The sequence below is a fragment of the Salvelinus sp. IW2-2015 genome, linkage group LG37 (genome assembly GCF_002910315.2).
Source record: "Salvelinus sp. IW2-2015 linkage group LG37, ASM291031v2, whole genome shotgun sequence".
Lineage (NCBI taxonomy): Eukaryota > Metazoa > Chordata > Actinopteri > Salmoniformes > Salmonidae > Salvelinus > Salvelinus sp. IW2-2015.
In genome coordinates, this window is record NC_036876.1 from 10,203,696 (window position 1) to 10,229,990 (window position 26,295).

The 26,295-nt window shown below is 43.8% G+C and overlaps 1 protein-coding gene across 5 annotated transcripts in view; it reads left to right on the forward strand.

Annotated features, from left to right (window-relative positions):
* mllt3 (MLLT3 super elongation complex subunit) overlaps positions 1–22,565 on the forward strand; it is a 51,912-nt gene extending 29,347 nt beyond the window's left edge. For 2 of the 5 annotated variants that reach the window (XM_023982440.2, XM_023982436.2), the window contains exons 4-14: positions 83–226; positions 1,092–1,130; positions 2,220–2,366; positions 4,737–5,330; positions 13,692–13,764; positions 13,916–13,969; positions 14,084–14,228; positions 14,553–14,652; positions 15,017–15,085; positions 15,656–15,727; positions 17,156–22,565. In XM_023982440.2, the coding sequence (XP_023838208.1) occupies positions 83–226; positions 1,092–1,130; positions 2,220–2,366; positions 4,737–5,330; positions 13,692–13,764; positions 13,916–13,969; positions 14,084–14,228; positions 14,553–14,652; positions 15,017–15,085; positions 15,656–15,727; positions 17,156–17,287 (1,569 nt within the window). In that variant the 3' untranslated portion in view covers positions 17,288–22,565. The remainder of the gene's footprint in view (positions 1–82; positions 227–1,091; positions 1,131–2,219; positions 2,367–4,736; positions 5,331–13,691; positions 13,765–13,915; positions 13,970–14,083; positions 14,229–14,552; positions 14,653–15,016; positions 15,086–15,655; positions 15,728–17,155) is intronic. The other 3 variants (XM_023982438.2, XM_023982439.2, XM_070437949.1) reach the window with 3 other exon arrangements.
* Positions 22,566–26,295: the final 3,730 nt, after the last annotated feature.

Consider the following 26,295-nt stretch of genomic DNA (forward strand, 5'->3'; position numbering starts at 1 on the left):
ACATTTTACCATTTGGACTTTGGTACCCAACTGACTTCTCTCCTTTCTTTTGTTCCTACGGATGTCCCACTGCACCTCTCAGGAAGAACCTAAGAAAGTGCGCTTCGACTACGACCTGTTTCTACACTTGGACGGCCACCCGCCAGTCAATCACCTGCGCTGCGAGAAGCTCACCTTCAACAATCCCACGGAGGAGTTCCGCAGGAAGCTGCTTAAAGCCGGCGGGGTACAAGATGACAGGACTGGGGGGTGGGAGATGGAAATTGACTAGGGGTGCATCTCAATAGCTGGTGTGTATCTTAATAGCCATAAGCATGGGTGGCCATACTGGATGGGTAGGCTTTTGCTCCAGCCTTCCTTGAACACCTGATTCAGCTGTGAGAGCAGGGCTTGAGAATAGGCCTTCATATCCAGTATGGCCAACCCCTGGAGAGGTATTATTAAATGACAAATCAGAAGTTGAAGGGAATGTAACGCAATGAATAACACTTTAAAAACATCCAGATGACATAAGAACTTTGACCTTGCTGGCCACGAGATATGAACCATGTCGGTTGCATATCACGCCAGCCATTGGTAGGCAAATGGGCTTATCAGGCCAGCCATTGGTAGGCAAATGGGCTTATCAGGCCAGCCATTGGTAGGCAAATGGGCTTATCAGGCCAGCCATTGGTAGGCAAATGGTCTTGTTCTTTTTATTTTATTTTCTTCCCACGGCCCTCCCAAAAACCTTGTGTGCCCACATAGGAATGTCCCAAAACATTTTTGTGGACAATCGCTTCAGGAACATATGTAATTTGTAAGGTCATGAGTTTTTTATTTTTAGCAGGCCACTCTCCATGCTCCTTCCAGTAACACACCAATGCTTTTTGGTTTTGCGCATGACATCATACACCTTAATGTCTACAGGCCTTTTCAGAGGAAACAAATACGATTGGAAAAATACGCGCTGACTGTGACATGGTTTAATTAAGAAAGGACTGGTTTGCCATAGTAACATTTATTCAGCTTTCTCTGGATGTTTTGAGGCTTTCTCCAATAGAGCTGATTGGTGTGAGTGCACTAACATGCTTTATGTGTGTCCTTCACAGCAACGGGATCCTCACAAAAGAAGTTTGGACGACTCTCAAGTAAGACTTATCATGTGAACTGCAACATTCTTCCAATTGAGATATTTACACACAAGAATGTGTTGATACTGAAGCTTCAATGCTATTGGTCCACTCACTATGACATTGACAACGATTGGCTTTGACAATATAGACTTGTATCCAAGACCTGTATCCAATATGCACAGTTGGGCAAGCTTCTATTATTTCTGAGACTTTCCCCATGTTGTTGACCCAGTGTTTCCCCTACCATTGTAAATGCAGAACCCACCCCGCCTAGCTCTGTTATCCCCCTCCTAAAAGAGTTTGACATCTGTTGGTTTCATTTGGAGAGAGGGTAATGGAAAGACTGAAAGGTAGGGATAGTTGTATCAAAGGAAATGCTTACTAAGTAGTTTTGGTGCTGACTCACAGCAGATCATTTCAACCTCAGAGAAACGGGCCTCATGTTCCCAGTGAAGTGTTAACCCTTTGTTTAGATCTTGCTGCTAGGCAAGACATGAAATGTGTTTATTCTTCCCTCGGCTGCTATGTTGAAGTGACACCACAAACAAACGCACCCTCAAATTTAGACACACAGGGAAGCAGCTGTGTTGTCTTTTCTTTGCTCGCGTGTGCTCACTGTCATTCCATACAAAGTAATGACTGTCTGTGAGCAGTTCCAGGAATAACGTGCCGTGTTAAGTGGACAAGTTTATTTTTTTGAGGAGGTTTGCTGCTCTTGGCATCGACAAGAACGCTACAATAATCTGCTAGCCTCCCTAAAAAAAAATAATAATATCCAAACACAAGCAGTCTTTAGTTTTACACACAAGCAGCTATAATAAGCAGGAGTTATGAAACAGTCCAATTCATGCTGTACTTGATATTCAAATAGATTGGTTAAGCTCTTCACTCCCAGACCATGTGGGCACAAAATACAATACAATAGAAAACTGTTTTCCACATCAGGACAATATCATTCTGTTAATATCTCTGCCCTTTTTATTGCAGTGTATTATTACTATATTATTTTTCTGTTGTAGATTTGATTCCCACAGGCTACATTATTATATATTAAATATGTCACTGGATAAAGGCCTTGGCTAAATGACCCCGTTTTACTTCCAGGTGATGGTAATGCAGGAGGGTTCCACATCTCTGTTCGGCCAGCACCTCAAGCTGCCCACCCTCCCCAGCAACTCCCTGACATTGACCTTCTCAGACGCTAAGAAAAGCAAGGCCTTCCCAGGGTCGAAGGTCAGTAGCGGTCTCCAGGTACAGACCAGGGCTAGACCGACTCCCCCTCTTCTCAAACTCTTCCCAAAGAACTCCCACTTCAAAGCCCCCCCCCAAAAAATAATAATAATAATAATCACAGTATACTTGGCTGGGTTCAAAGGTGTTTAGAATATTTAAACTCATACTTGGCTAGGTTCAAAGATGTTGAGGGTATTTAAATTCTGTGGATTTCCAAAAGATGTTCAACTCTGCATTTCTTGGCTGCTGCGAGACCACATGGTCCTGTTCCCAATAACTTTCAGACACACTGAAGTCCTATGCTACCAATGACGGTTATAGCACCGGCCATAATGTATCAATTAGGCAGTATATAAAAGTCACTTTAGTTTTAAAGCCTGTTGAAGCTTGGTACGTATCAGTGTTTCATTGTGATGCAATTGTTCTCAGAAAGCCAACTTTTAGATGCATATGTGGTATTATCCGTCATGGCTGTAAATCATACATGTCAATAAACTGGCATGTTGCTTCCATTTACTTGTTATTTTTAGGCCCTTTAAATGGTATCATTTACCGCGGCCTGGCAGAGCCCACTCTGGCAGGACTGGGTTACGAGAGGCCCAGTGCACATGGAAACGGTTTCCAATCCAAACAGACTGTGCGTGTGTGATGGATTACTGATGGCACAGAGGGGTCACACACGCACAGTAGTTCTACCATTATCTTCCACTAACGTCCAATGGCAATACACCTACTGTTGTCTCCTCTCCCTCCAGTTCACTTGTACCCGACTTGTTTTTTTTAAAAGTGTTACTGATTGCTATGGGCAGTCTGCCAAGTTTTACTTGACTATAAGTGCATTTTTATAGGCTAAACGACCAAAACTCAATTGTTGCACATAACTACAAAACAGCACAATGCGTAAAGAACCAGTTAGTTTCTCAGTTGCCTTGACAGTTATAAGGTGCATAAGCAGCTTTGAAAGTAATATTCTCTGTACATAGCACTGAGTAGCAGGTGATTGTAACAAGTAGACTGCAGTAAAGTAGATGATGCACACATCCATATACTCTGGAGTGGCAAGTACCAGTGGGAGGGATTGGGTGCTGTTTTTGTGGCCAGTTAATGTATTGGGGCTGTTATTGGCGAAGCGCATCACTTTCAGACCAGTAAAACTTTGCTATAAACGGCCTTTAAAGTTTGTTGGTGGGAGTAGTTTTGTGAGTGGGTTAGCAGCTTTACGTCCAAAAGGTCCCAGGGTCAGGAGCAAAATAAAAGGGTTTTGGAGGTAGTTTGGGCAGGTCGTAACACCCCCCCACCCCCCCCTGTCGTCTAGACATGCTTAATGGCTTCATGGCATTGATGAAATATTGACGGGGGGCCAGCAGGCGTGACCCCGGGACAAACAGCCTGTGTCGTTTAGTTAGTGAAAAGAGAATGCACTGGCTTTAGTCGCTTCCATCTCCAGGTTTGCTCACCGGCCGTGCCACTAAGGTCGCACTTACAGCTGTTGAGTCTTCCCTCCCTTCCCCCACATTCTGGACAAAACAAGTTCCCAGCTCTTTTCTCAAGTAAACCCTTTTTCTTTTATTTTTTCTAGAATAGACGTGCTCTTTATTGAGCGAGCAGTACAGAACCCCAGGGTGGCACAAGGGCTTTCTCAAAATGAACACAAAGTATTAAGACTCCTTTTAAAATGCCATGACCAGACCAAACCTTTTCTGTGCTCATTTATTTGTCTGGGGCGTATTGATTTGAGCATTGTAATCAAGCCTTCAGCGCTGGAAGCCAAGTAAATAATTCCCTGTAGTGTTTAAAAAATATATATTGACCCCAACAAATCTCACTGAAGTGGCAAACCTCAAATTGCATCATCCCTAACCATTTCCCTGGATATCTAGTCAACAGTTGATGAAGACTAATTTCAGTGGTGTGTGTATATAGAAAAGCCCTTGATCAAAAATGTACTTAGGCCCATACCGTCCGCTATGGATCAAGGGAGTTATTAGCTGAGCTCATTGACATGCTGACGATTAGCAACAAAGTGGGTCAAACAAACTAATTAGGTGTTTGCCCCATCGTGTCCACTGACCCTGAGACGGGATTTCTCCATCTTTCCTCTTGCCAGTGTGCAATCCTCTGAGTGTTAGTTAGGGCTGAACTAACTTTTTTCATTATGTACGTAGCTTGTGCGGGCTGTATTTAATCCAAATGGTAGAACTTGTTATTCAGATAATCACTTAGTTAGTGAACCATATCAATAAACTGTTCAACTATCCATTAAACCTAAAGGTAGCTCAAATCCCAAAGTAACCTTAGAAGTTGTTGTTGCACATGAAGAGTTAAAGTTGATAGCTTGATCGACCATCCAAATAAATTGAGACCTAATCTATGTGCTTTTCGCTGCAGGACGGCTTCAAAGGATCTGACTCTCTCCTCACCACAACCACCACCAGCTCATCCAAGCTCCACAAACCCTCCAAGGACTACAAGGACAAGCCTTTGAAAGAGCCCAAAAGTGCCTTCAGAGACTGTAGCAGGGAACCAAGCAAAGCCTCCAAAGATACATCCAAGAAACCCAAAGAGAACCAGCCTCTTCGGGACAACCCCCCCATCCCCAAGATGGGCTTCAAGGAGCCCAAGGCCATGTCCAAGGAGCACCGGCAGGAAGGGGGCTACTCGCACGGGGCTGGGAATGGGACAGGGACTAACAAGCGACTGTCCATCACCGACAGCGAGGACCACCTGACCAAAAAGCGCAAGAAGGGCTTCTCGGAGTTGACGTTAAAGCCACCGGGGGGCTCGTTGCTGCCGTACCCCCAGTCCCACTACTCGGATAAGAAACTGCTGAAGGACAAATCCCAGGTGCGGCCCGCTAAACTGCGGGTGGACGGCGGTGAGGCGCTGGGGGAGCGCAGGAAGGCGCCGACGCTACCTCCGTTCTCGGAGTTGACGGACGCCAACGACTCCGACATGGAGGACAATATGTCCACCAAATCAGATGTGAGTGGAGCCTATATGTATTTTGTGTTTGTAGGTTTGTGCCATCTGCCTTGACCACATTGGAAGAGTTGAATTATACTTTCATGTCTTCTGGGCTCTACTCTGTAGCTGTAAAAAGAGGTTAATTTTAAGTTCTTTTTATTTTTTATAATTGCTGTAGGGATGAGCAATTCTGGTCCTCGTGGCCAGTGTCTGCTTGTTTTTGTCCCTTCAAATCAGTGAGTGGTGAAACCAGGTGTACTTTTGGAGCAATAAAGTGTGTCCATTTTGTTTGTACTGTTACGGCTTCACATTCAGGATCAACCGATAGGAATCTTTCTATTTAGCATTTTTGCACATTACCATATGAGTATGCCCATGGAGCCTACTGGACTTTTTTAGTATTAGGTAGCAGAGTGGAGTTTCTGCCTGGTGCGGTAAGAAGGTTATTGAATCCTCTGGTTTTAAAAGTGGGTCTGTTCTGTTGGTCAGTCTCATCCTCCGCATGACCAGGCAATAAACATCTAATGACCGAGTCCAAGGGGGTGGCTCATAAACATGGTTGGTGTGCAGCTGCAGAGGGGCTGCTTTTGTTTGGAAGGAAACAGGAAATGGATACCTCCTAAACAACCACCCCACCTTCATGAATTTACCTCCCAGTGCCCCATTTTGACATATCCAAAAAAGCTGCCCATGCAAAGCGACTAATGTTTGCAGGTTTAGAATGTTCTGCTAAATCCAGGTTGCATGGTCAACTGTTGCGTTCTGAATTCTTTTTTAGTTGACAATTTGGTTAAATTTGATACTCTGTGCAAAGGATTAGAGATCTGGGAAATTATTTTTTACATACCACAGTCTAGTTCCTTTTGTAAGTGTTAAGATGAGAATAACAGTCATATTTAGACCTTGAGAGAAATCAGTAGGCCTTTCAGTGTGTTGCCAGCTCCTCACACATTCAGTAAAGGATCTTAACAAAGTGGGGACTGTTATTAGCAGAAAGGCAAGCTGGGAGATGTATGTTTTTACGGCACCCAAGGAGAATGCAGAAGGACGCCAGGAATAGCCAAGAGCTCCTCTTCAATCTTTTGCCTTTTAGAAAAGAGGAAAAAGGGGGCAAACATTCTGCATTTGTCAGAAAGCATCTCATTGTCTTTCTCCGTTTGCTTTCAAATTTTCTTTCATGCCCATGGTGTGTTCATCAGTCCCGCTACAAATACATTACACACACACACACACACACACACACAGGTGCTAATCTCCCTTAACCATTTCCCCGTCAGAACCAGCAGAGCCATTGCAGCCCAAAGCCAAATGTGTGGTGTTGGTGGGGGGAGGGAGGAATTTGCCCTACAGGAATGGTCATAAATGGGAAGTGGGGTGGGTGCAGGGCGAGTGGAGACAAATGCCAGGTGGTCAGTCCTCCACAAGCTGCCTTGACGACTCTGGTGGCCCAGTCCTGGCTATCCCTGCTTACGCCTAACGCGAACCTTCATTTGATCTGTGCTTCTGCCACGCTATGTAGGCCTGGGGGAAACCACCAAAGGGGAGGGAGAAAGTAACAAGAAGAAGAAAGTCTAATGAAGGCCCCACAACTACACATGGGTAGATCATATGAACAGCTTGTATTTTAGGTTAACTTCTTTCATGTAATGGAAACACAGGCTGTTTCATGAATTTGTACTTCGGTATAAGCATTGGCCTACTATTGCGCAATAGTACACACAAGTTGGTCCCTCATCAATACAAAATGTGTAGGCTGTGCACATGTTGCATGCCTTCCTGACTCTTTCTCAGCGCAATAGGGTGGTTTGTGGTTGGTTTTATGTTTGTGGAGTGCTACATGTCCATGAGTTACAGTCACTTTTGTTAGGTTGACCTACTACATGACCAAACTGAAAGCGCATGGCACCTTAATTCAAATCGAAACGACCTTGTTTGATCAACCTCCCACTGAATTGAGAGTGAATTAACTGACGTTTTTGCCAAGTCCAGCAATGTTCATCTTGTACTTGTATCTCACTTCAAATAAAATTGTATTTGTCACATGTACAAAAATTTGCGCAAAAATGAAATGGTAACACAATATAATAACAAGGCTATATACAAGGAGTACAGGTACCGAGTCAATGTGCAGGGGCACGAGGTAGGGTAATATGTACATGTAGGTAGGGGTAAAGTGACCTGGCAATTAGGATATAAATAATAAACAGATTAGCAGCAGCATGTTTGAAACGTGTGAGTGTCTGTAGCGTCAATACACATGTTTGTGGTGTGTGTTGGAGCGTTAGTGTAATATGTGTGGGTAGAGTCCAGTGAGTGCATAGAACCGGTGCAAGAGTCGGTGCAAATAACTGGTGGCTTCGGGAGACTGAAAGAGAGGAGACGGCAGATTGATGGGGGCAACCTAATACTAAAGTCCTGTTTATTGTCCTATAAGAGGTCTGCTTTGGTGGCTTTGAGCAAGGCAAGACAAAAGCCCCTAAAGCAGAATGGCTGTGAGATTTACGATGTACTGAAGAAGCCCGGGCCCATAAACCAGTAGACCAGCTGCATGTTTGTTGTCGGAGGTGACGGCTATTGAAGTTTCCCTACCTTTTGTCCTCACTTCTCGCTCGCGCTCTCTCGCGAAAAGAATGGTGGATGTTTCTTTGGGGCCTTCTACTGTCTATTGGGAAGAGAAGTTGTTTATCCTTGTTACAGTTGGGCTGATTGAAAGTTTCCCTGCAGCACAGGTAAATAAAAAAATATGCTGCAAAGGGGATATAACTACACTACTAGGGACATACTGTATTTTCCTGATTTTAATTTATTGTTAGTTGACTACAAACAAACTTGCCGCCACCATGCGAGAGTTTGTCACATTAACGATGTTCCTTTGCTGCAGCTTTTGCACAAGCACTTTGAAAAGTAACATTTAAACCAAGACATCTGTAGGTTTCCTGGTTTAGGTGCAAATCAAATGTCTGCAAAAAAAGTATTAAAAATAGGCTAATGGCCTTACGTGCTATGAAAATGGACATCTAAGATGTGGGTTTCTTACTCGGACCACGTGAGGTCCATTTACTCGGTTTCTGTCGGTGTTTTTGACTCCAGCACACTAGAAGACCTCATAATTTTGAATGAAGGCTAATCTTTGGCCCTCTTAATTGACTAAGTCTTTGGATCTGAGAAGTTCATAAACTGTAACAAGGGTATACGGTTTCAGAGACCGGGGTTAGAGAGGGCTCTATTTGGCAGCCTGGGCCCGTAGATTAAGAGGCTGTATCCCCATAGCCAGGGAGGCGATTTGTGGCTGCTCGCACGCCTCTAGAATTTGAATGGAATTCCATCTCGTATTCCCCTTGCTCTCCTGTGTAGTACAACGAATTACAGATAAGGCTTTCCCCAGGGCTGAACCGTACTAGGCAAGCAAGTCAGTCGCTTTGGTTCGAGTTGCTGTCTAGGGTTAGGCCTTAGCCTCTACAGTCAGCAGACATAGACACACACATCCTGGAAGTTGCATGTCATAGCGGGGGAAGGAGTAGATTTATCTTTACTTTGTGTGGTGTCTCAGGGCCACAGATCAAACAAGAAAATGATCTGTCATTTAGCTTCAAAGTGCCTTTCCCCTCAGTCTTCCACTTGGATGAGGTTTAAAGCTTCCAGGCACACAACCATGTGGTCACACTCACACACTTGGATGCATTGTCTGTCATTGCCTATTTCGTCTGCTGGATACTGTATTGTTTTTCTCGTGGTATTTTGTAGTCTTTAGCCCAGGGATGCACTCCTACTAGTTTCCATTTTTCCCTGGCTCATACTTAATCAACAAATGCTACTGATTGGCTGGAGAGGACACAGTACTACAGTACATAGACCTCTGCTGGAGAATTGGAAGAAATCAGTGTTGGCCTTTAATCATCAGCTCTGTTTCTCCCTACAAATCAGTTTTGGTATCTTCTGTGAAAAACCTATTTTAGCTGGGTGTGACATGTAAATGTCAAAATACAATTGATTTGTTTCCCTCCCCCCCCTTTCTCCCCAACTTCTACCTTGTCTCGTTGCTGCAACTCCCTTAAAGGGCTCGGGAGATGCGAAAGTGAAGTCACGCGTCCTCCGACCGATATTAGCATTTTTCGCGCATCGTGTTCAAATCGTTTGATTCTGCTGAGCTTCACAATCAATGTTGTATACTTTCGGATTATATGGACATGATGCGGGAAAAAGGCTTATCGGTCTCATAGTCCCAATCGGTATTAGATAGAATGACGCGGCCCTGCCCGCCTGTGGGGAAAACAACCTTTGGTTACCCCATTGGCTCACAACAGAAACGTTTTGAAACGCAATTTTCTTGTCTGCTTATTTTAGTCAATTACAAAATTATATTTAAGAAAAGTACAACATGTCTAAAAATTACTTTTCAACATTGCCTGCTCCAGAGCATTCTCACTACTTATAACGGTGCTAGCAGCCATATGCTAGCTACCGACCGGAACGTTAAACTTGCCAAAACCAAAGACGCAAACTAACAGACTAACGTTATACAGCTACAAGTAGTGAGTGGAGTTACAAATGCACTATACTAAACAAGTTAAATGTTTTACCTGTGATAAAAGGTTTTCCACACATAACTACGTGTAGCCTACTTTGACACCGGGTCCCCACATTTCCCTCTCTCCCACACCGAATAGCTTGAAGTAACAGGACTCTTCTCACAGGCTCTATTTCCCTACGTGGGAGCATTACGAACCGTAGGTTGGGATTTTTACCTGGTTACATGTACATTGAACAACACGGCATGTTTATGTAATTATGTATAACAAAATATTGACAAAGTTGGCTCTCTTACAATAGTGGTGAATGGGAAAGAATGTTTTCCTCAATTTGTGTGCGTGGTCGAGGGGAATATCGACTCGGTGTATGACTTGAATGGGATTTGTTCCACATTCTAAAACATTAGCATGTGTAAACAGTGACAGGAAAACTAAACCAAAGCATGGATTGCCGTCATACTGTGTACATGGACTACTTATATGGTAAGGAAACCAATTTGTCATTGTGTAATTTGTCTGAACTATCCCTTTAATTATTTTTTCTGTCGGTCTTCCCTGCTTATTTACATAAAAAATATTGAGGGGATGAGTTGTGGCTGATTTCTTGCGATATGGAGGACGAAACCAATGATGACTTAGTCACGTTTGGCTTAACCCACACAGTGCTTCAAGAGCCAGCTAAAATATAACACTGACAAATAATACTCTTCCTTATTTTATGGGCATATGGTTGACTTTAGTAGTATGTCTGTGCTGTTTCACTTAACTATTTTTACAATGGTAGTGGGAATTTTAAGCAGTTTGGCTATTTTGTTCTGTGTTTCATGTTTAGCTAGTGGCTGGTTATTGCATCTTGTCAGCTGTTGCACCACATTTGCTGTCTGTCAGTTTTGATTGAAGTCACTTTTTCATTAGCTTTAAAAAAGTAATGTACTGTACCGTTACAGCTTTGCTATTAATCAAGGCAGGGTGAAGGGTAAGGGATAGGCCTTGGTAATCTCCAGCTCTCTCCTTCACTCGCTCTCTTTCTCTCTCTCTGGGACACAGCACAAATGCCAGACCAGATGATTTTAACGTGGCTCTCTCCACAAGCTCTGAAATGCCCTTTATTATTTTTTACAAGTTTCTCGTTTTTGGCTGGACAACCAAAGACGGAGAAAAGCCTCTTGATTTACAACCAAGGCCTCTGACCATGCATTTGATGTCAGCGAGACACCCAGACAGACAAACAGGCTGTAAAATGCTCCAAAAAGAAAGGGAGAGAACATCAAAGATTCCCTCATGACTCTGTGGGACCCCACAGGGGGGCTTGGTTTTAATGGGCTTACCCCTACACTTGCCAGCCAGACACTTGGCAGCATCAATACTCAGCCCAGATCTTGGTAGAAGTGAGGGGAGGAGGAGTTTTTTGTGTGTGGTAATGGAAGTTTGTTGACTCTTCCCCAATTTGGAATGGAAATCGTAACACAGCCTTGCAGCACACCTCACAGGCCAGACAGGAAACCGAAGCCCCGCCATATCAGACATAGATCCATCACCTGGAAATTCTCCAATTCAATTAATTATATTTGTTGCCTCAGGAAAATATCTTCTCCTCTCCATTCAGGCTCTCTTCGATTTTTAAATCCACCGTTTCTTTGTTGCAGCAGGTGTATTCATAAGACGGCCCTATCAAGCGTTTTATAAGCTGAAAACATTTTGTATCAGCCCTGTCCTGGCTGTAAATCACTGCTTTGTGCTGCCTTGGCTGGAGGGCCAGAACACTTCTGTGAGTTGGATATTGTTCAGGAGACCTAGGCCTGGTTTCCAAGGGGTCATCTGAGAGGAATGTAAACAAATTAATTCAGATTAACTTTAATGGCTTCTTCAGATTTCCTTTTGTGCAGCCTTCTAAGGAGGATTAACTTAATGGTAACTTGCAGATTTTCATAGTTCCTTTCAGTAGAGAAAGATATCACCCCCTTTGCACTAACTTAAAGTGGAAAAATTTACAACTTTTTGTTAGACTGACATGGATATGAAAGTTGGTGTAATAGGTAACACAGAACTTCTGGTGTCATTTGGAGCAAAGTAGATCGGTACATCTAGGCACTCATCTTCCTCCCTGGTACTATGAGTGTCATGATATGATGTCCTCCTATAGAGTCTCTTTATTCATATACCCCTCCCCTTTTTGTTCACTCAAATTGTCTCGGTTAACATACTGCCATCAATCAGTACCATTTTCAATTAGTGATTAGCCCATACATGAAGGAAGGAGGCATTTTCAAAGTATTGGAACCAAGCCATTGCTCACCCACACATGTTAGCGTTTCTACAGTGACGGGAGAGGGAATGTTGTGCATGTGCGTTGTAAATACAGGAGCCCCTGGGAGCCCAGCCAGTAAACCTGTCACAGTCTCCTTATTGGCCTATGCCAGGGATTTCATCACTGCCACTCACGCCACCGGGGTGCCAAGCCTGCCTACAGAGCCCTGTCTTCCTAAGATTTAATGCACTTAATAGGCTTTTTGGACTCTTATTAGCTATTATTGCAGCCTATAACCATAAGCCCAATAGGAAGTGTACTAAGGAGAAATTGAATGGTTGGGAGAGCCACATCCAGTAGAGAAGTTGCGGATGCCTCCTGCAGTGCTAGAGGCGTCACTACAGACCCGGGTTTGATCCCGGGCCGTATCGCAACCGGCTGTGATCTGGAATCCCACAGGGCGGCACACAATTGGCCCAGCGTCGTCCGGATTAGGGGAGGGTTTGTCCGGGGACCTTTACTTGGCTCATCACGCTCTAGCAACTCCTTGTGGAGGGCTGGGTGCCTGCAGGCTGACCTCAGTCATCAGGTGAACGGTTTTTCCTCCAACACATTGGTGCAGGCGGGTGTTAAGAAACGTGGTTTGGTGGGTCGTGTTAATTTACTTTTTGTCAATCTCTGACTTGAAATGTATTTGTTAAAATTATATTTGATACTGTACATGCACACGACTTGCAAGAATTGGGAAGTATTTGATTCTTCTACACCTCCATTGCTTGCTGTTTGCGGTTTTAGGCTGGGTTTCTGTACAGCACTTTGTGACATCCGCTGATGTAAGAGGGGCTTCATAAATTGCTGGTTTTATTTAACCAGGAAGTTCCATTGAGGTTAGACTTCTTTCCCAGTCGAGACCAGTGATCAATATGTTTTTCACTGTTTTTCTCATTAGAATTGGTTTGTATGAAACTTAGGCAGCATGATGGCTCTGAATAGGACCAAATTCACCCCAGACCGCTTGAGTTGATATGGGCGTGCAGCCGTGTGAATGTAATATGTGGATGGGTATGCGGGAACTTAATTTGGATTTTCTGGCTTGCTCCAGAAATGTTGTCTTTTGTATGTGGTAATTGAACCAAATTCCCTTTTTTATATTGACATGCTGCAGTCTACCTTTCAATGGTTGCCTTCCTGCCCAACTGTCTGTTTCGTGTGTGTTGAGGGGGGGGGGGGGATACTGCTTTCAACCTTGTGAAGCATTGTAAATCTACCATGTTTGTGTTTGACAAGCCCAGATTTACGGTGGAAGCAAGCACTGTTATGCCTTTTAGGATGGAAGATGGTAGATAATTGGGTCTAACTTTCTTCTGATCTCCAATCCCATCGCATTTCTATGTGACACACACACTAACATGGCCCTCTGTGGAAATGTTATGCTGGACTTGAAGCGTGGGCTGCGGACTCAGTGTTTTGTGTCCAGTGTTTGCACCCTACCCAAGGGGCTTTGCACTCTCTGTGAGCACCGACGTTTGTTCATTTGCCATGTAGTAGATCTCTGATAGTGTATTGGTCACTGATCTCTCTTTCCCCCTCTCCTCTTCCCAGTCGGAGCAGCCCAGTCCAGCCAGTTCAAGCTCTAGTTCCAGTTCAGGATTTGCAGCCAGCCACAAACGCCAAGGTAACACCAGAACCTATGCATACACACTTTTCTCCAGATCACCTGGAAATGACAATCTTTTTTTATTTTTATTGGCCACCCCAAATGGGGTATAACATGTTGCATCTCTTCCCCTTCACTCCCATGCTGTGTTTTTGTTCCATGGACACAGTGGCCGAATTCGTCCGCAGGAAGGTAGGGGCCGTCCCTGCCACAGCCCACACAGGTAACCTCACACCTGACTACACAATCCATGGATGGAATCACAAGACTGGGCATGATTAGTCACTATCAAATTGTTTCCTCTTCACGAATGTTCGCTTTCTCTCTCTACACACAGTGTTGGGTCCCCTTCGTTCAATAATTCACGACCTGCACTCCGACGACAACGAGGATGATTCGGAGGAGGAGGACAACGATGACAACGACATGGACTCTGACCTGGAGCGACCGATGCACACGCACATGACACACCGCCACCGCCGGTAGGTAGTGCCTGGCCGTTGTCATGGCAACATGGCCCTTTGGGGGGCCCCCCAGGGTCGTTTTCAATGGGGCTTTAATGAACTGGCAACTTAAAAGTTACTAGTATCATATGCCATCTCAGGTACTACCTCTACCGTTGTGCCCTTAAGGAAGGCTCTAAATCTCAAAATAGCTTCAGGGATGCTGCTCTGACCTTGTGCTGTGTGTGGTTCGATTGGATGGAAAAACAACCACAAAAATACATTTTCCATTTTGAATAATGTTCCATTATCAGTAATAATGTTGTATAGTATTCCAATGGTTGTCATCCTCCTTTTCTGCAGGGTCAGCTTGAGTGACGGCACTGAGAGTGAAAACAGCTCAGCGCCCTCTCCCCACTCTCGCCACGAGCCCCCGCCTTTAATAAACACCAGTAATAACCAGGTAAGACCAATAAAATTATAAACATTATGAAATTGAACAGAGCTGTTATTGGTTTTAGACACTGCTTGTATGGAAACATCAGTCTTATTAGCATCCTATAATTCCCAGGATGCATTTCCCTCGTGCGCCAGCCACAATGCTACGCGTAAATAATGACCTTTGTGTAAAGTTTAAACAAAGCAGCGGTTTTCCAGTGGGTACATATGATAATCCCTTATCTGGTTCATATTCACTTAGGACGAAATGAAAGGAAATGGGTCAACTGGGAGGGGCCTACCTGAACTTGTCTAATAAGAAACGCTTGTTTTTCGTTGCCAAACTTATTGCTACGTTGTGTACTGATGAATACCCTGATGTCTCGCAGATACTGGAGGTGAAGAGCCCCATTAAGCAAACGAAGCAGGATAAGAATAAAAACATTGACTGTGACAAGGTGAGTAGCTTCCTTGTGGTTGGGTTTTACAGAGATATGGTCCAATCAGTGTAATTGAATGGCATTGTAGCCAGGACATTTGCAGTCCTAAACTGAAGTCTCTGCGGTCACCAAGGCTCTTGCAAATGGACAGGAGACAGTCTTCCTGATAATCATAACTTGGCCCGGTTACTCGCCTTGTCATAGTTTACATTTACATTTAAGTCATTTAGCTGACGCTCTTATCCAGAGCGACTTACAAATTGGAAAGTTCATACATATTCATCCTGGTCCCCCCGTGGGGAATGAACCCACAACCCTGGCGTTGCAAGCGCCATGCTCTACCAACTGAGCCACACGGTGGTGTAAATAGGTAACAGACCTGGTTCAAATACACACTTGAAAATTTGAGGTTTGCTTGAGTTCGCACTTTTGCGACAACGCAGTTAGCACCGTTGTCGTCCCAGGCAAATTTTAAATCAAACCACGGCTCACGTACATGAAATTCGGATTTGACCCAGTTAAAAAAAAAGGTCTCTTTTAGTTGAACTCCCCCATGCTGATGGGCCGTGCTTTCCGTCTGTCTCTCAGGCTTACCTGGATGAGCTGGTGGAGCTACACAGACGACTGATGACACTGAGAGAGAGGCACATACTCCAACAGGTGAGGTCCAATAGTGTTTGTTTGTGTGAGTTTGCTGTACTAATACATGTGTTCTCGGAGGACGAACCCGTACGTTTGCCGGTTCATGTTTGCATGGAAGATGTCGCTTGCGCGGGTCGTGTTGTTTGGGCTTCATGCTGTATCTGTTACGCAGCACATTATAATTGAGGACTTCGTATAGGTGTCTGGCAATTATTAATGATTTGGTTAACATTTTTTTCCTCCACTCCATCTAAAAGCACACGTCCTCTTGCTTATGTTCACAAGGCCTATCATATGACCGCATTAATGGAGATTCCCAGCCGCCGTTGCCAAGGAGCGGGCTCGCTTTCCTAATGAGATGTTTGGCTCCGAGCATTGGTGGAAAAACTCCTCCCCACACAACATCAGCGACCCGAGCGCTAACTCACGGCATAATCAAGCTAATCCTCAGAGCGCTTGGAGACTTCAGTGTCATAGCAGTGTTTCACATCCTCTGAATATGAGACGTGAATGATTATCTTTCCAACCTCCCAATGCTATTTTGCCTCTTTTTGGAAAAACTGCAATGGAGTCATTTCATATTTTTTTTGAAGAAGAAGAATCAAGAAAATGTGGCCACTTTATTTTCAATAGAAATGAATCTGTAGTATCTGCCAAAGTGCTGTCCTACCTGACCAAAACCAGGTCCGGTAATCTTGGTGTGGGTCCTTCTCCCCGGATACGGGGGGAGGGGTGTGTGTTGCGACTCGGCTTGCAAGCATCTGAATTCTATCTTCCATGTCATAACAATTGGCCGAGTCTCCCTGCACTCCTGGTCCGGCCGGCGCTCAGGGAGGGAGGAGGAGAAATGCGTTCCACATGGAGGCCCAACCGGTGCTTTGTAGTATGAAACGGATCAGGCTAGGGTCACCCATTACGTTACAACAACGCCACGGCTTCAGACACCGGAGTTCCAGTAATCACTGCAAGATAGACGCATACACACGCACACACTTCCCTATCGGAGGAGAGCTGGAACCAATAAGACACCAGCCAAGGAAAAAGCATATTACCTATTAGGGCCTCTCCCTCTCTGATAGAGTTCACATGCAAGGAGTGCAGTGGGGTGAATTAGGGGGGTCCCCATTCCAAATTCAGTGTAGTAAAAACCGACACTAGCCCACCCACCGTTCAATGACGCTTCCCACAAATTTGTTTTGAATTGGTCTATATTATAGTGTGCGGTTCAACATTGTCTGAGTAGGCTGCTCCCTGAGACTGTATAGGGTGGAAACTCTGCTGCTGGTCAATATACCAAACATTAGGGCAACTTCCTAATTATGTTGAATGTGGATGATTTAACAAAGGAAATGTGTACAATTCCTCCGTTCTTGGTAGGATTAGGGTTTAAAGACTGTAGTCTAAGGGTTTGTTGACTTTCTATCTGTGCCTTCTTTCCCCTCACAGATAGTGAACCTCATCGAGGAGACTGGACACTTCCACATCACAAACACCACGTTTGACTTTGACCTCTGCTCCCTGGACAAAACTACGGTGCGGAAGCTCCAGAGTTACCTGGAAACGTCTGGAACGTCATGAGGTCTGGGAGCTGCTGGCTGCTGCAAGGAACAATGTTGGAAGAACTTAGGAATCTTCCTCTTTTGTTCCCCCCCCCCCCCAAAATGTACTTTTCACTGCAACGCAAAAAGACGACCTGTCACGGCCGGGCCCTGCCCCGGGTCTTAGTGCCTGGCCTTCTGGTCGCTCCACAATGCTCGTTGGATCCTGTCTCTCCACGCGACCAGGGTAGCCCGTAAGCACAGACCGGAACGATGTGTCGTGTCACCCTGGAGATTAGTCCTGTCGACCAGGAATATCACCCAGAAAGCCTTGAAAAATTCCACAGTTGACAAAAAAACGTGGTGAAGAAAGAGACCTTGCTTTTAAAACTAATGTGCATATTATTACCATGTATTGCATTTTTGGGCGTTCTTTGTGATGAATGGTGCATGTTCAACACTGCCTTACCACGTTTGTCGGTCTTTATTTATTGAGTTTGAGTTTCGTGTGTGTGTGTGTGTGTGTGTGTGTGTGAGAGAGAATAGCAACACTGAGTTAGTCTTGTGCAAGCACTTCACAACATGCATCTCTCTGGCTCTGGCAGGACGGTGGAGCAGCGCGTTGTCATCACAACGTTAAGATTTAAATTATCTTACGTGACGGATGACTTGAATGGCAATCAAACGTCCCGCTATATGAAGACGGCAACTCGACCCTCTCCAAAACAATAATTGTTATCAGTGCCCACCGGTACGAGCTGAAGACAAATCATGGACTCAAATTGTTGGAATTAACACAATTGTATATTCCATTCTTGGTACCAAAACTTTAATTGATGTATTGGACAATGACGAGGCAAATTTCCAAAGTGTGCTGCATGTTGGTTTTACAAGCTCTCCACTTGTATTCGCTGCTCAAGTTGAAACCAAGCCTAGTGTTTGATCAATCTATTCTGCCCTACCAAGCAAGAAGGCAGTAACTGCTCATAGCGTGGAACTGATAGAAATGGCTTTTATTTACCTTGTTTTCACAGTAACTTGATGTAGTTACTGCTAACATGACCCCCATTTTCTCCTAAATACAATAGAGGCAGGATACTTGTCCACATGATTAAGCATGTATATAATGTTGCAAAAATGACTAACTCATTTTCAACCAAATGAGCAGTTACTGCCTTTTTTGCTTGGTTGGGCAGTATTGTAAGCAGGCCTGTGCTAAAAAGGAACTATTTTGAATCCTGGAATTTTAGGGGGGGGAAATGTACTCTTACATATGTAAGACATTGAATCTTATTTATTTCACGGTGACCTCCGTTGCCAAATCAAAGTTGTGCATTAGAATTGAGAGAAACTTAACTGATTTTTTTTTTTTTGTGGAACTTTGTTCTTTTTGCTAGCCTGAGGAGTTGAAGTTAATTTTGGTATTCCTGTTGAGGCATCGCTCTCAGCAGAAAGTGGTTGTAGCTGCTCACAGGGCCACGCAAAGGCAGAACATGTTGCATTTCTTCTTGACCAATGTCAGTCTTATGAGTTTGTGTATTCTTAGGACATACAATAAAAATGCTGTGTTTTGTACAGATGAGGACATGTGCAACCTGTGGTAAAAATAGTTAGTCACTGTAAATGTAAACATTCTTTGTTTTGACTTTGTTGCAATGACATTTTGTAATTTCTCTTTTTCTTTTCTTTTTTTTTTAATGTCTAAGCCCAAAGATGTTTGTTTTGGTTGGGATATCATGATATATTGTTTATTTGTATATAAACATTGTGATTAGTAATGTCATCTTTCATTTCTTGGAAGGTTGGAAAAAATATAACATTTGGTATTTTAAACTATGGTAGCTTACAATCATGTGTTTTAGTCAAAGCTATAACTGGCTTCTGGTGGATCCACAACATGCAGCAATTTTTGGGGGGGTTAATTTCATCACTATACTTGACTTTCTTCTATTTAGTTATACAATTCAAATGGCAGACTAAATGACCACACTACTCCCCCCATGTTTCTAATTTGGGAGGGCAACACGATTACTTCCTGTATACACGGAGTGTACAAAACATTAGGAACAACTTCCTAATATTGAGTTGCACCCTCTTTTGCCCTCAACAGCTTCAATTCGTCAGGGCATGGACTCTACAAGGTGTCAAGCGTTCCACAGGGATGCTGGCCCGTGTTGACTTAAACCGGTGCGCCTGGCACCTACTACCATACCCCATTCAAACACAATAAATATTTTGTCTTAACAATTCTCCCTCTGAATGGAACACACACAATCCATGTCTCAAGGCTTAAAAATCCTTTAACTTGTCTCCTCCCCTTTATCTACATGAATTGAAGTGACATCAATAAGGGAACATAGTATTCACCTGGTCAGTCTGTCATGGAAAGAGCAGGTGTTCTTAATGTTTTATAAACTTGGTGTATATGAATGCTTCTATTTGGAGAGAAGTGAGTGCTGGGAATAGGTATACAATACCAACCTTTTTCAAAGGGGACGTGTAATGCTCCGGTCTGTTCAGGATTGCGCAACGTTACAGAACAATAGGCATAGGCAGTAATTTCAGCTCTATGCTTTGCATTTCTATCTGCAACATTCTGAACATTTCGCTCTATTGAATACACCCCCTCGGTTATCCTCATCTGTATATCTAGCACTAGCAGTCATCTCAATCTCCTGTCTCTTACCTATTGAGATGTAGGGGGGGACATGAGGTTGCAATGTAGTGCAGTTTTGTGTTGGGTTGAATGTGGAACGTATTGTCTCTGCTGTCAGTTCTACCAGATCTGACTCATTTACTGTGTGTTTTCAACTTGCAGACTATTTCCTATAAAATGCACAGTTGCAATTCCTTTCTGTGAGGACATTGGTTTTGTGTGATTCAAGGTTTCATTCATGTCACTGAATTCCAATGACAACTTGATCATTTGATTACCCTAGTTTTATTCAACTAGCCACTAAGTACTGTATAAACGCCACTATTCCTTTTGAACAAAGTGTTTATTTCTCAGTGGATCTTCGAATGCCCAGTGTTTCAGGATGTTTTGAATCCTGAATCGTCGAGACAAAGTAAATAGGTAGCCTTTTCCGGGCCTTGGGGGAGGGGCCCACAGTATGTGCCGTTTCTGTAGCATGAGAAGTACACTCCCTGAACAGGACCCTAGTTTATCGCTGAGACATAAAAGCAACTGTAAAAGGGGAAAAGTTCATGAACCATTAAAAAAAAAAAACATAACACAGGTCTCAGGTCAGAATGTTGATCCCCTCTTTTTTAATTAGCTGACACGATTTGTGTAGCACGTGGTTTTTAGGTTTGTCAATGTAGGTGGTCGGACAAACGTTTGGAAGGCATCCAGACTCCCCATTTTGTGAAGGGGATGGGGAAGTATCATGCTCAAGCCTTTTATCAGGGAAATAACCTCTTCTTTTAAAATAGGATTTTCAGCTCTTGTTCGCTGTATTGCTCGCCAATTGAAATCCTCTCAGATTCGTTCAGAGCTCGCTGCCAAGGTTAGCTGTTCTGGGCCCTGTCCAGGAATGTGTGCAGATTATAAATGTGTTGTCTCAACCGGATATGATTTTTCTGTCATGTAGAATATGGAATTATGTCTGCTCTTCATTACATTTCTATCTGCAACACACTGAATATACTCCTCGATCCGTGTGGTTGAGAGAAGTAGGGAGAGGAGGATGCCATTTTAGACAATTGAGATGTACCTCCTACAACCTGCACGGTAAGGACCTTCCTGTCTGTAAGGAAAACTCTCTGTGTCCCAAATTACACCCTATTAATGACGTAGTGGCACTACCTTTGACCCGAGGCCTATTGTCCCTGGTCAAAAGTAGTGCACTATAATGGGAATAGGGTGCCATTTGCGATGCTGCCAGGGAGTAGCTGGTATAGTGTTGGACATGTGAAGGCCATGGCCACTAACGGACATGCTAAGCCAGCCAACTTAACACATTTTGAGCAGCTGTTTAATGAATTGGAGCAGCTGGACGATGGTGGTGCCAAGGTATTTTGAGAATGTGATACACTTCTAATCGCATTAACACGGCGCCATCGTACTCCTTATTCTGCCATTCCACCTCGTGTAAGAGCCAGAGGCTACTCCAGTTGTCCATTGACCGTTTTCACACTGTATTTGCAGCGGCGGGAAAGAGTCATCCCAACAGAAGTCTTAAGGAGACATTATCGTTCTAGAAGTAATTTACAAATGTCACTATTGTTGCAAAAAAAATGATCAGTTCTTATATGCAGGTTTTTTTGCCTCTTGGGAAGTTACTTAATGACAAAGAGATTGAAATGGCTTAAATAATCATTTATAATATTTAGTTTTTGCAGGAGTCCCTTTTTTAAAGACAATTCCACAAGCTGTTGTGTCTGTCATTCTGGTAACAGCTTGGATATACTTGTTTTGCTTGCAGACCTGTTTGTCAGTGATTTAAGAGAGGGTATACTGCGATCATATCACACCAGTTAAGAAGAGAGTCTTGTTTGGCTGTGGTCTGAGCATCAATTCAAAGATATCCGCCTTTCACTAAAGCTGCTTTTCAATGGTCTGGTTTAAGTATACAGTATGTATACATATACATGACGGTGCAGGCTGCAAGGCAACAGGCCTGAGCCTCAGAGCTTGTCCAGCTGCTTTTTGTCACACAATGATAGTTATGGATTGAACATGGCTGGATCCTTCAATCGTTTTCCCACTCCTTTCCTCAGTGTGTTTTAGATTGTCCACTTCGTTTTATTTTTTTGAGCCATGGTTTCTTAAGCTCTTCTCTTGAACTCTACACTCATTGTGATTCGCTGCAGCTGACACCATACCCTGTGTATATAGCCAAGTTATCGTTACTCATTGTGCATTTATTCCTTATCTATTATTTCAATTTTTTTCTCTGTATTGTTGGGAAGGGCCCGTAAGTAAGCATTTCACTGTTTTACAAAGCATGTGACAAAATTTGTTTTGGAATTAGTAGCAGGGCTATGGCATATCCCCCTCAACGTTCCAGAATAGGGTGAAAATGGCAGCCATATTGGTCAGGGAGAAATTCAAACCAGTCTATTTGGAATGAATGGCAGTAGAGGCATAATCCTGTTTGTACTTGTGCAGGAAAATAAAAGTAAGTCAGGTGATGTATGTAATATATTTATTGTAAACCCTTTTTGTTTTCTTGTAAAGCTGTGTGTGCTATTATGATACAATATCAGTACTTGTTGTATTTACAACTTATCTATACTGAGCAAAAATGTAAACGCAACATGTAAAGTGTTGGTCCCATGTTTCCTGAGCTTAAATAAAAGAGCCACGAATTTTCCATTTGCACAAAAATATTATTTCTCTAAAATGTTGTGTACACATTTGTTTACATCCCTGTTAGTGAGCACTTCTCCTTTGCCAAGATAATCCATCCCCCTGACAGGTGTGGCATATCAAGAAGCTGATTAAACAGCATGATCATTACACAGGTGCACCTTGTGCTGGGGACAATAAAAAGGCACTCTAAAATGCACAGTGTTGTCACACAACACAATGCCACAGATGCCTCAAGTTCTGCAGGAGCGTGCAGTTGGCATGCTGACTGCAGGAATGTCCAGAGCTGTTGCCGGAGAATGTAATTTAAATTTCTCTACCATAAGCCACCATCATTTTAGAGAATTTGGCAGTATGTCTAACCGGCCTCACAACCACAGACCCTATAAATAATGCATTTTATTTTGTGAAGTAGTTAATTGCATCAAACACATTTTCAGTCACCTTATCTGACGGACAAGTGGATAAACAGGTTAACGTCAAGCTCTGCATGTTTTTTTTCAATGTAGGCCTACATTGAGCACCACACATTGCCTGCTACTGTAGGCTGAATGATAAAACTGCTATTTCCATATTACAAATGTTATGGGATGCATTTTTCTCCATTTGTTTTTGATTGTAGGCCACTCTGGTAGACCTACATTATTGTCAAATAGCCTACTTGGCCACTGTTAAAACGAACTTAAAGCGGGTACAGCCTCAGTGTTCACAGTAAACGTGCGCTGGAAGTTGCACAGAATTTTCACAACTTTCAGGTTTGCGCTCAGCAGACATGAAATTTGCTCAGTGTCTGAAGGCCCATTGTCGTGCCATTCATCCACCGCCATCACCTCAGGTTTCAGCATGAAAATGCACAGCCCCGTGTCGCAAGGATCTGTACACAATTCCTGGAAGCTGAAAATGTCCCAATTCTTCCATGGCCTGCATACTCACCAGACATGTCACCCATTGAGCATGTTTGGGATGCTCTGGATCAACGTGTACAACAGTATGTTCCAGTTCCCACCAATATCCAGCAACTTTACACAGCTATTGAAGAGGAGTGGGACAACATTCCACAGGCCACAATCTACAGCCTGATCAACTCTATGCAAAGGAGATGTGTCGTGCTACATGAGGCAAATGGTGGTCACACCAGATACTGACAGGTTTTCTGATCCTCTCCCCCACCTTTTTTTTAAGGTATCTGTGACCAACAGTTGCATATGTGTTCGCAGTCATGTGTAATCCATAGATTAGGGACTAATTTATTTACTTCAATTGACTGATTTCCTTTATATGAACTGTAACTCTGTAAAATCTTTAAAATTGTTGCATTTATATTTTTGTTCAGTAAAAATCCTATCAACTGATTTCAGCCAGTGTATGGCTGTGGATTGACTGCCTTGTTTGAATAGAATGTTGGTATATTGGCAGTTAATTTGAATAATTCCATAAATTTTTCTAAAACTGTCTGACTAGCAAAAAAATAAACTGTGCATATAAATTCTTCAAATTAATTATTTCACACTATTTTATCACAGCACTGGCAAGCCATGGTTGACCATCTCCATGACCAAAATGGCTGATCTTTAACACATCTGAAAGTTCATGTCTAGTATTCTAATTCTATGTCAGAAACACCATTGCGTCGTCCGCGGCAACGACACCATCCGGCGACTAGATGATAATCCTGCGAGAGGGAGTGAGACGGTGGAGACGAGAGGAGGATGAAGAGAAGCATTACTCATTTGTGTCTGATTTCACTGGGATTCTAAAGGAGCGAGAGAAAGAGGGGAGAGGAGGGGGGGGGGGTCTGCTTTGGGGATCCTGGATTAATTTAAGCCATTTCACAATGTCCAGCCACAGAAGAGAGAGGATGGAGGGATGAGGAAGCGAGGGATGGGTGAGGTGGAGGGGGGTTGAAACAGTTCAGTCAGGGCCAGCAACGGGACATCCTGTTGTAGCTTCCAAATACCATTTCCTCCAATAAAAAAAGAGAGGAAGGGTGAGGGGGGCAGTGGGGGAGAGACCTCTGAAATAATCTCCCACAGTAGACACACAGAGACATTGATTGTCATCTTGGCATGAGGCCAAGTCTGGAGAGAAAGCTCCCTCCCTCCCGCTGCCCCTCTGGAAGGCAGTCAAAAAGCACCTAAAGGAAGTCATTAAAGCTGAAGGTTGATGAAAAGTCTCACCCCCCCCTCCCTCTGTCGTCCTTCCCTCCATCTCAGCCCCCCCGCCTTCCCTCCCTCTCTCCCCAAAGGCATGCTCCAGACTGTTCTCGACAAAGGACCCCTAAATGCTGACATCACAAAGAAAATTGTTCCTTTGCATCCACATGTTTACACTGGCTCTAGAGTTGCGTTCGGTGTGACAAGAAATGACTAACCATTTTTAGGATGATTACCTGTAGGTGTCCAATGAGAAGGCTCATTTGTGTTTTCTGTTTTACAAAGTGACTTACAGTTGGTTATTTGAGTTATGCATTGTGTGCTTTGGGCATGAAATCCATTTTTATGGATTGCATGACACATTTAAGAGTTGGACATGATATGAAAACAACCAAAAAAATAGTTGAACCTAAGGAGCCACGTCAAAGGTAATTCCAGTATATACTTTTTATTTTCTGGGAGGAAATTGATAGTGAATGGCGACCACCGAAGCATCCCCGCCTCCCATTTGCCAAGAGATTTCATCCACCCAGACTAATCTGCCATTGTCATCAAATTTGCCCCCAGTGACAATAATTCAAAAGCATTTATCATATGCTTTAGCTTAGTTGTGTCCCGTCTCTTTTTCTCTGTGTGGCCAATCTTGTTGACCTTGCTGTCAGCTCTCCTGTAGAATTCTGGGTGGCAGCTCTGTCGCCCCGAAAGCGGCATACAAATTAGCTTTTCAAAAATCAGATCAAGTTATGTAAAGAACAAAAGCAAGCAGACATCAAAGAGGATGGGGAGAAGAGGGGAGCGCGGCAGGGGGTAGGGGGGATCCCCCTAGGTCTCCATACAGATGGGGACCAAGCGAGGGCCGCATAAAGGGTTCCCAAACGTCTGGGTCCCCAGACGCCCTGGGTTTGATTGTTGTTTTTATTCCCCCCCTCCCCTCCTGGCACCTCCCACCTTCTTCCAACCCCAGACCTTGCTCCATCCCTTCAAATGAGTCCAGCTTTTTTGGAACGAGTCCCAATCCTAGACCTGGTCTTTGATTTCGGTGGGGCTTGGCACTGTCTCTCTTTCTCTCTCTAGGAGGACCAGTGAGCCGTGACCCCTGGCAGCCCACCCCAGTCTGTGTGAGCCCGCAGACACTCTCCCTCACAAACACACATGTACACACACACACAATGCCCTGCCACAAAACCCCACAGGAAAGGAGGGAGAGACTAGACAAATCTATTGAACTCCAACTTTCAATGGAATCTTATCCTCTGAAAACAGATTACAGATCTGCTCTCTAATACTGCTGCATGTCTGTTCTGGTGAGTTGGATTTAGTGTGTAGTCTGCTGGTGGTACCAGGGAGACTGAAACCAGTAGAACCTGACCTGCTCAGCATTCAAATGCTACCAGCCAGCCACCTGCCACCAAACAGACCAAAGTGTTGAACATGAAAGAGGAAGAGAAAAACAAATCTTGAATTCAGTATGCCTGTTGACCGTCTTTCCCAACTGTTGTCAAACGACACATAGCTTTTTACTAACCGGTAAGCATAGCTCCCTCAAGATGTGTTGTGGAAGGAGATTTTATAATATGGTAT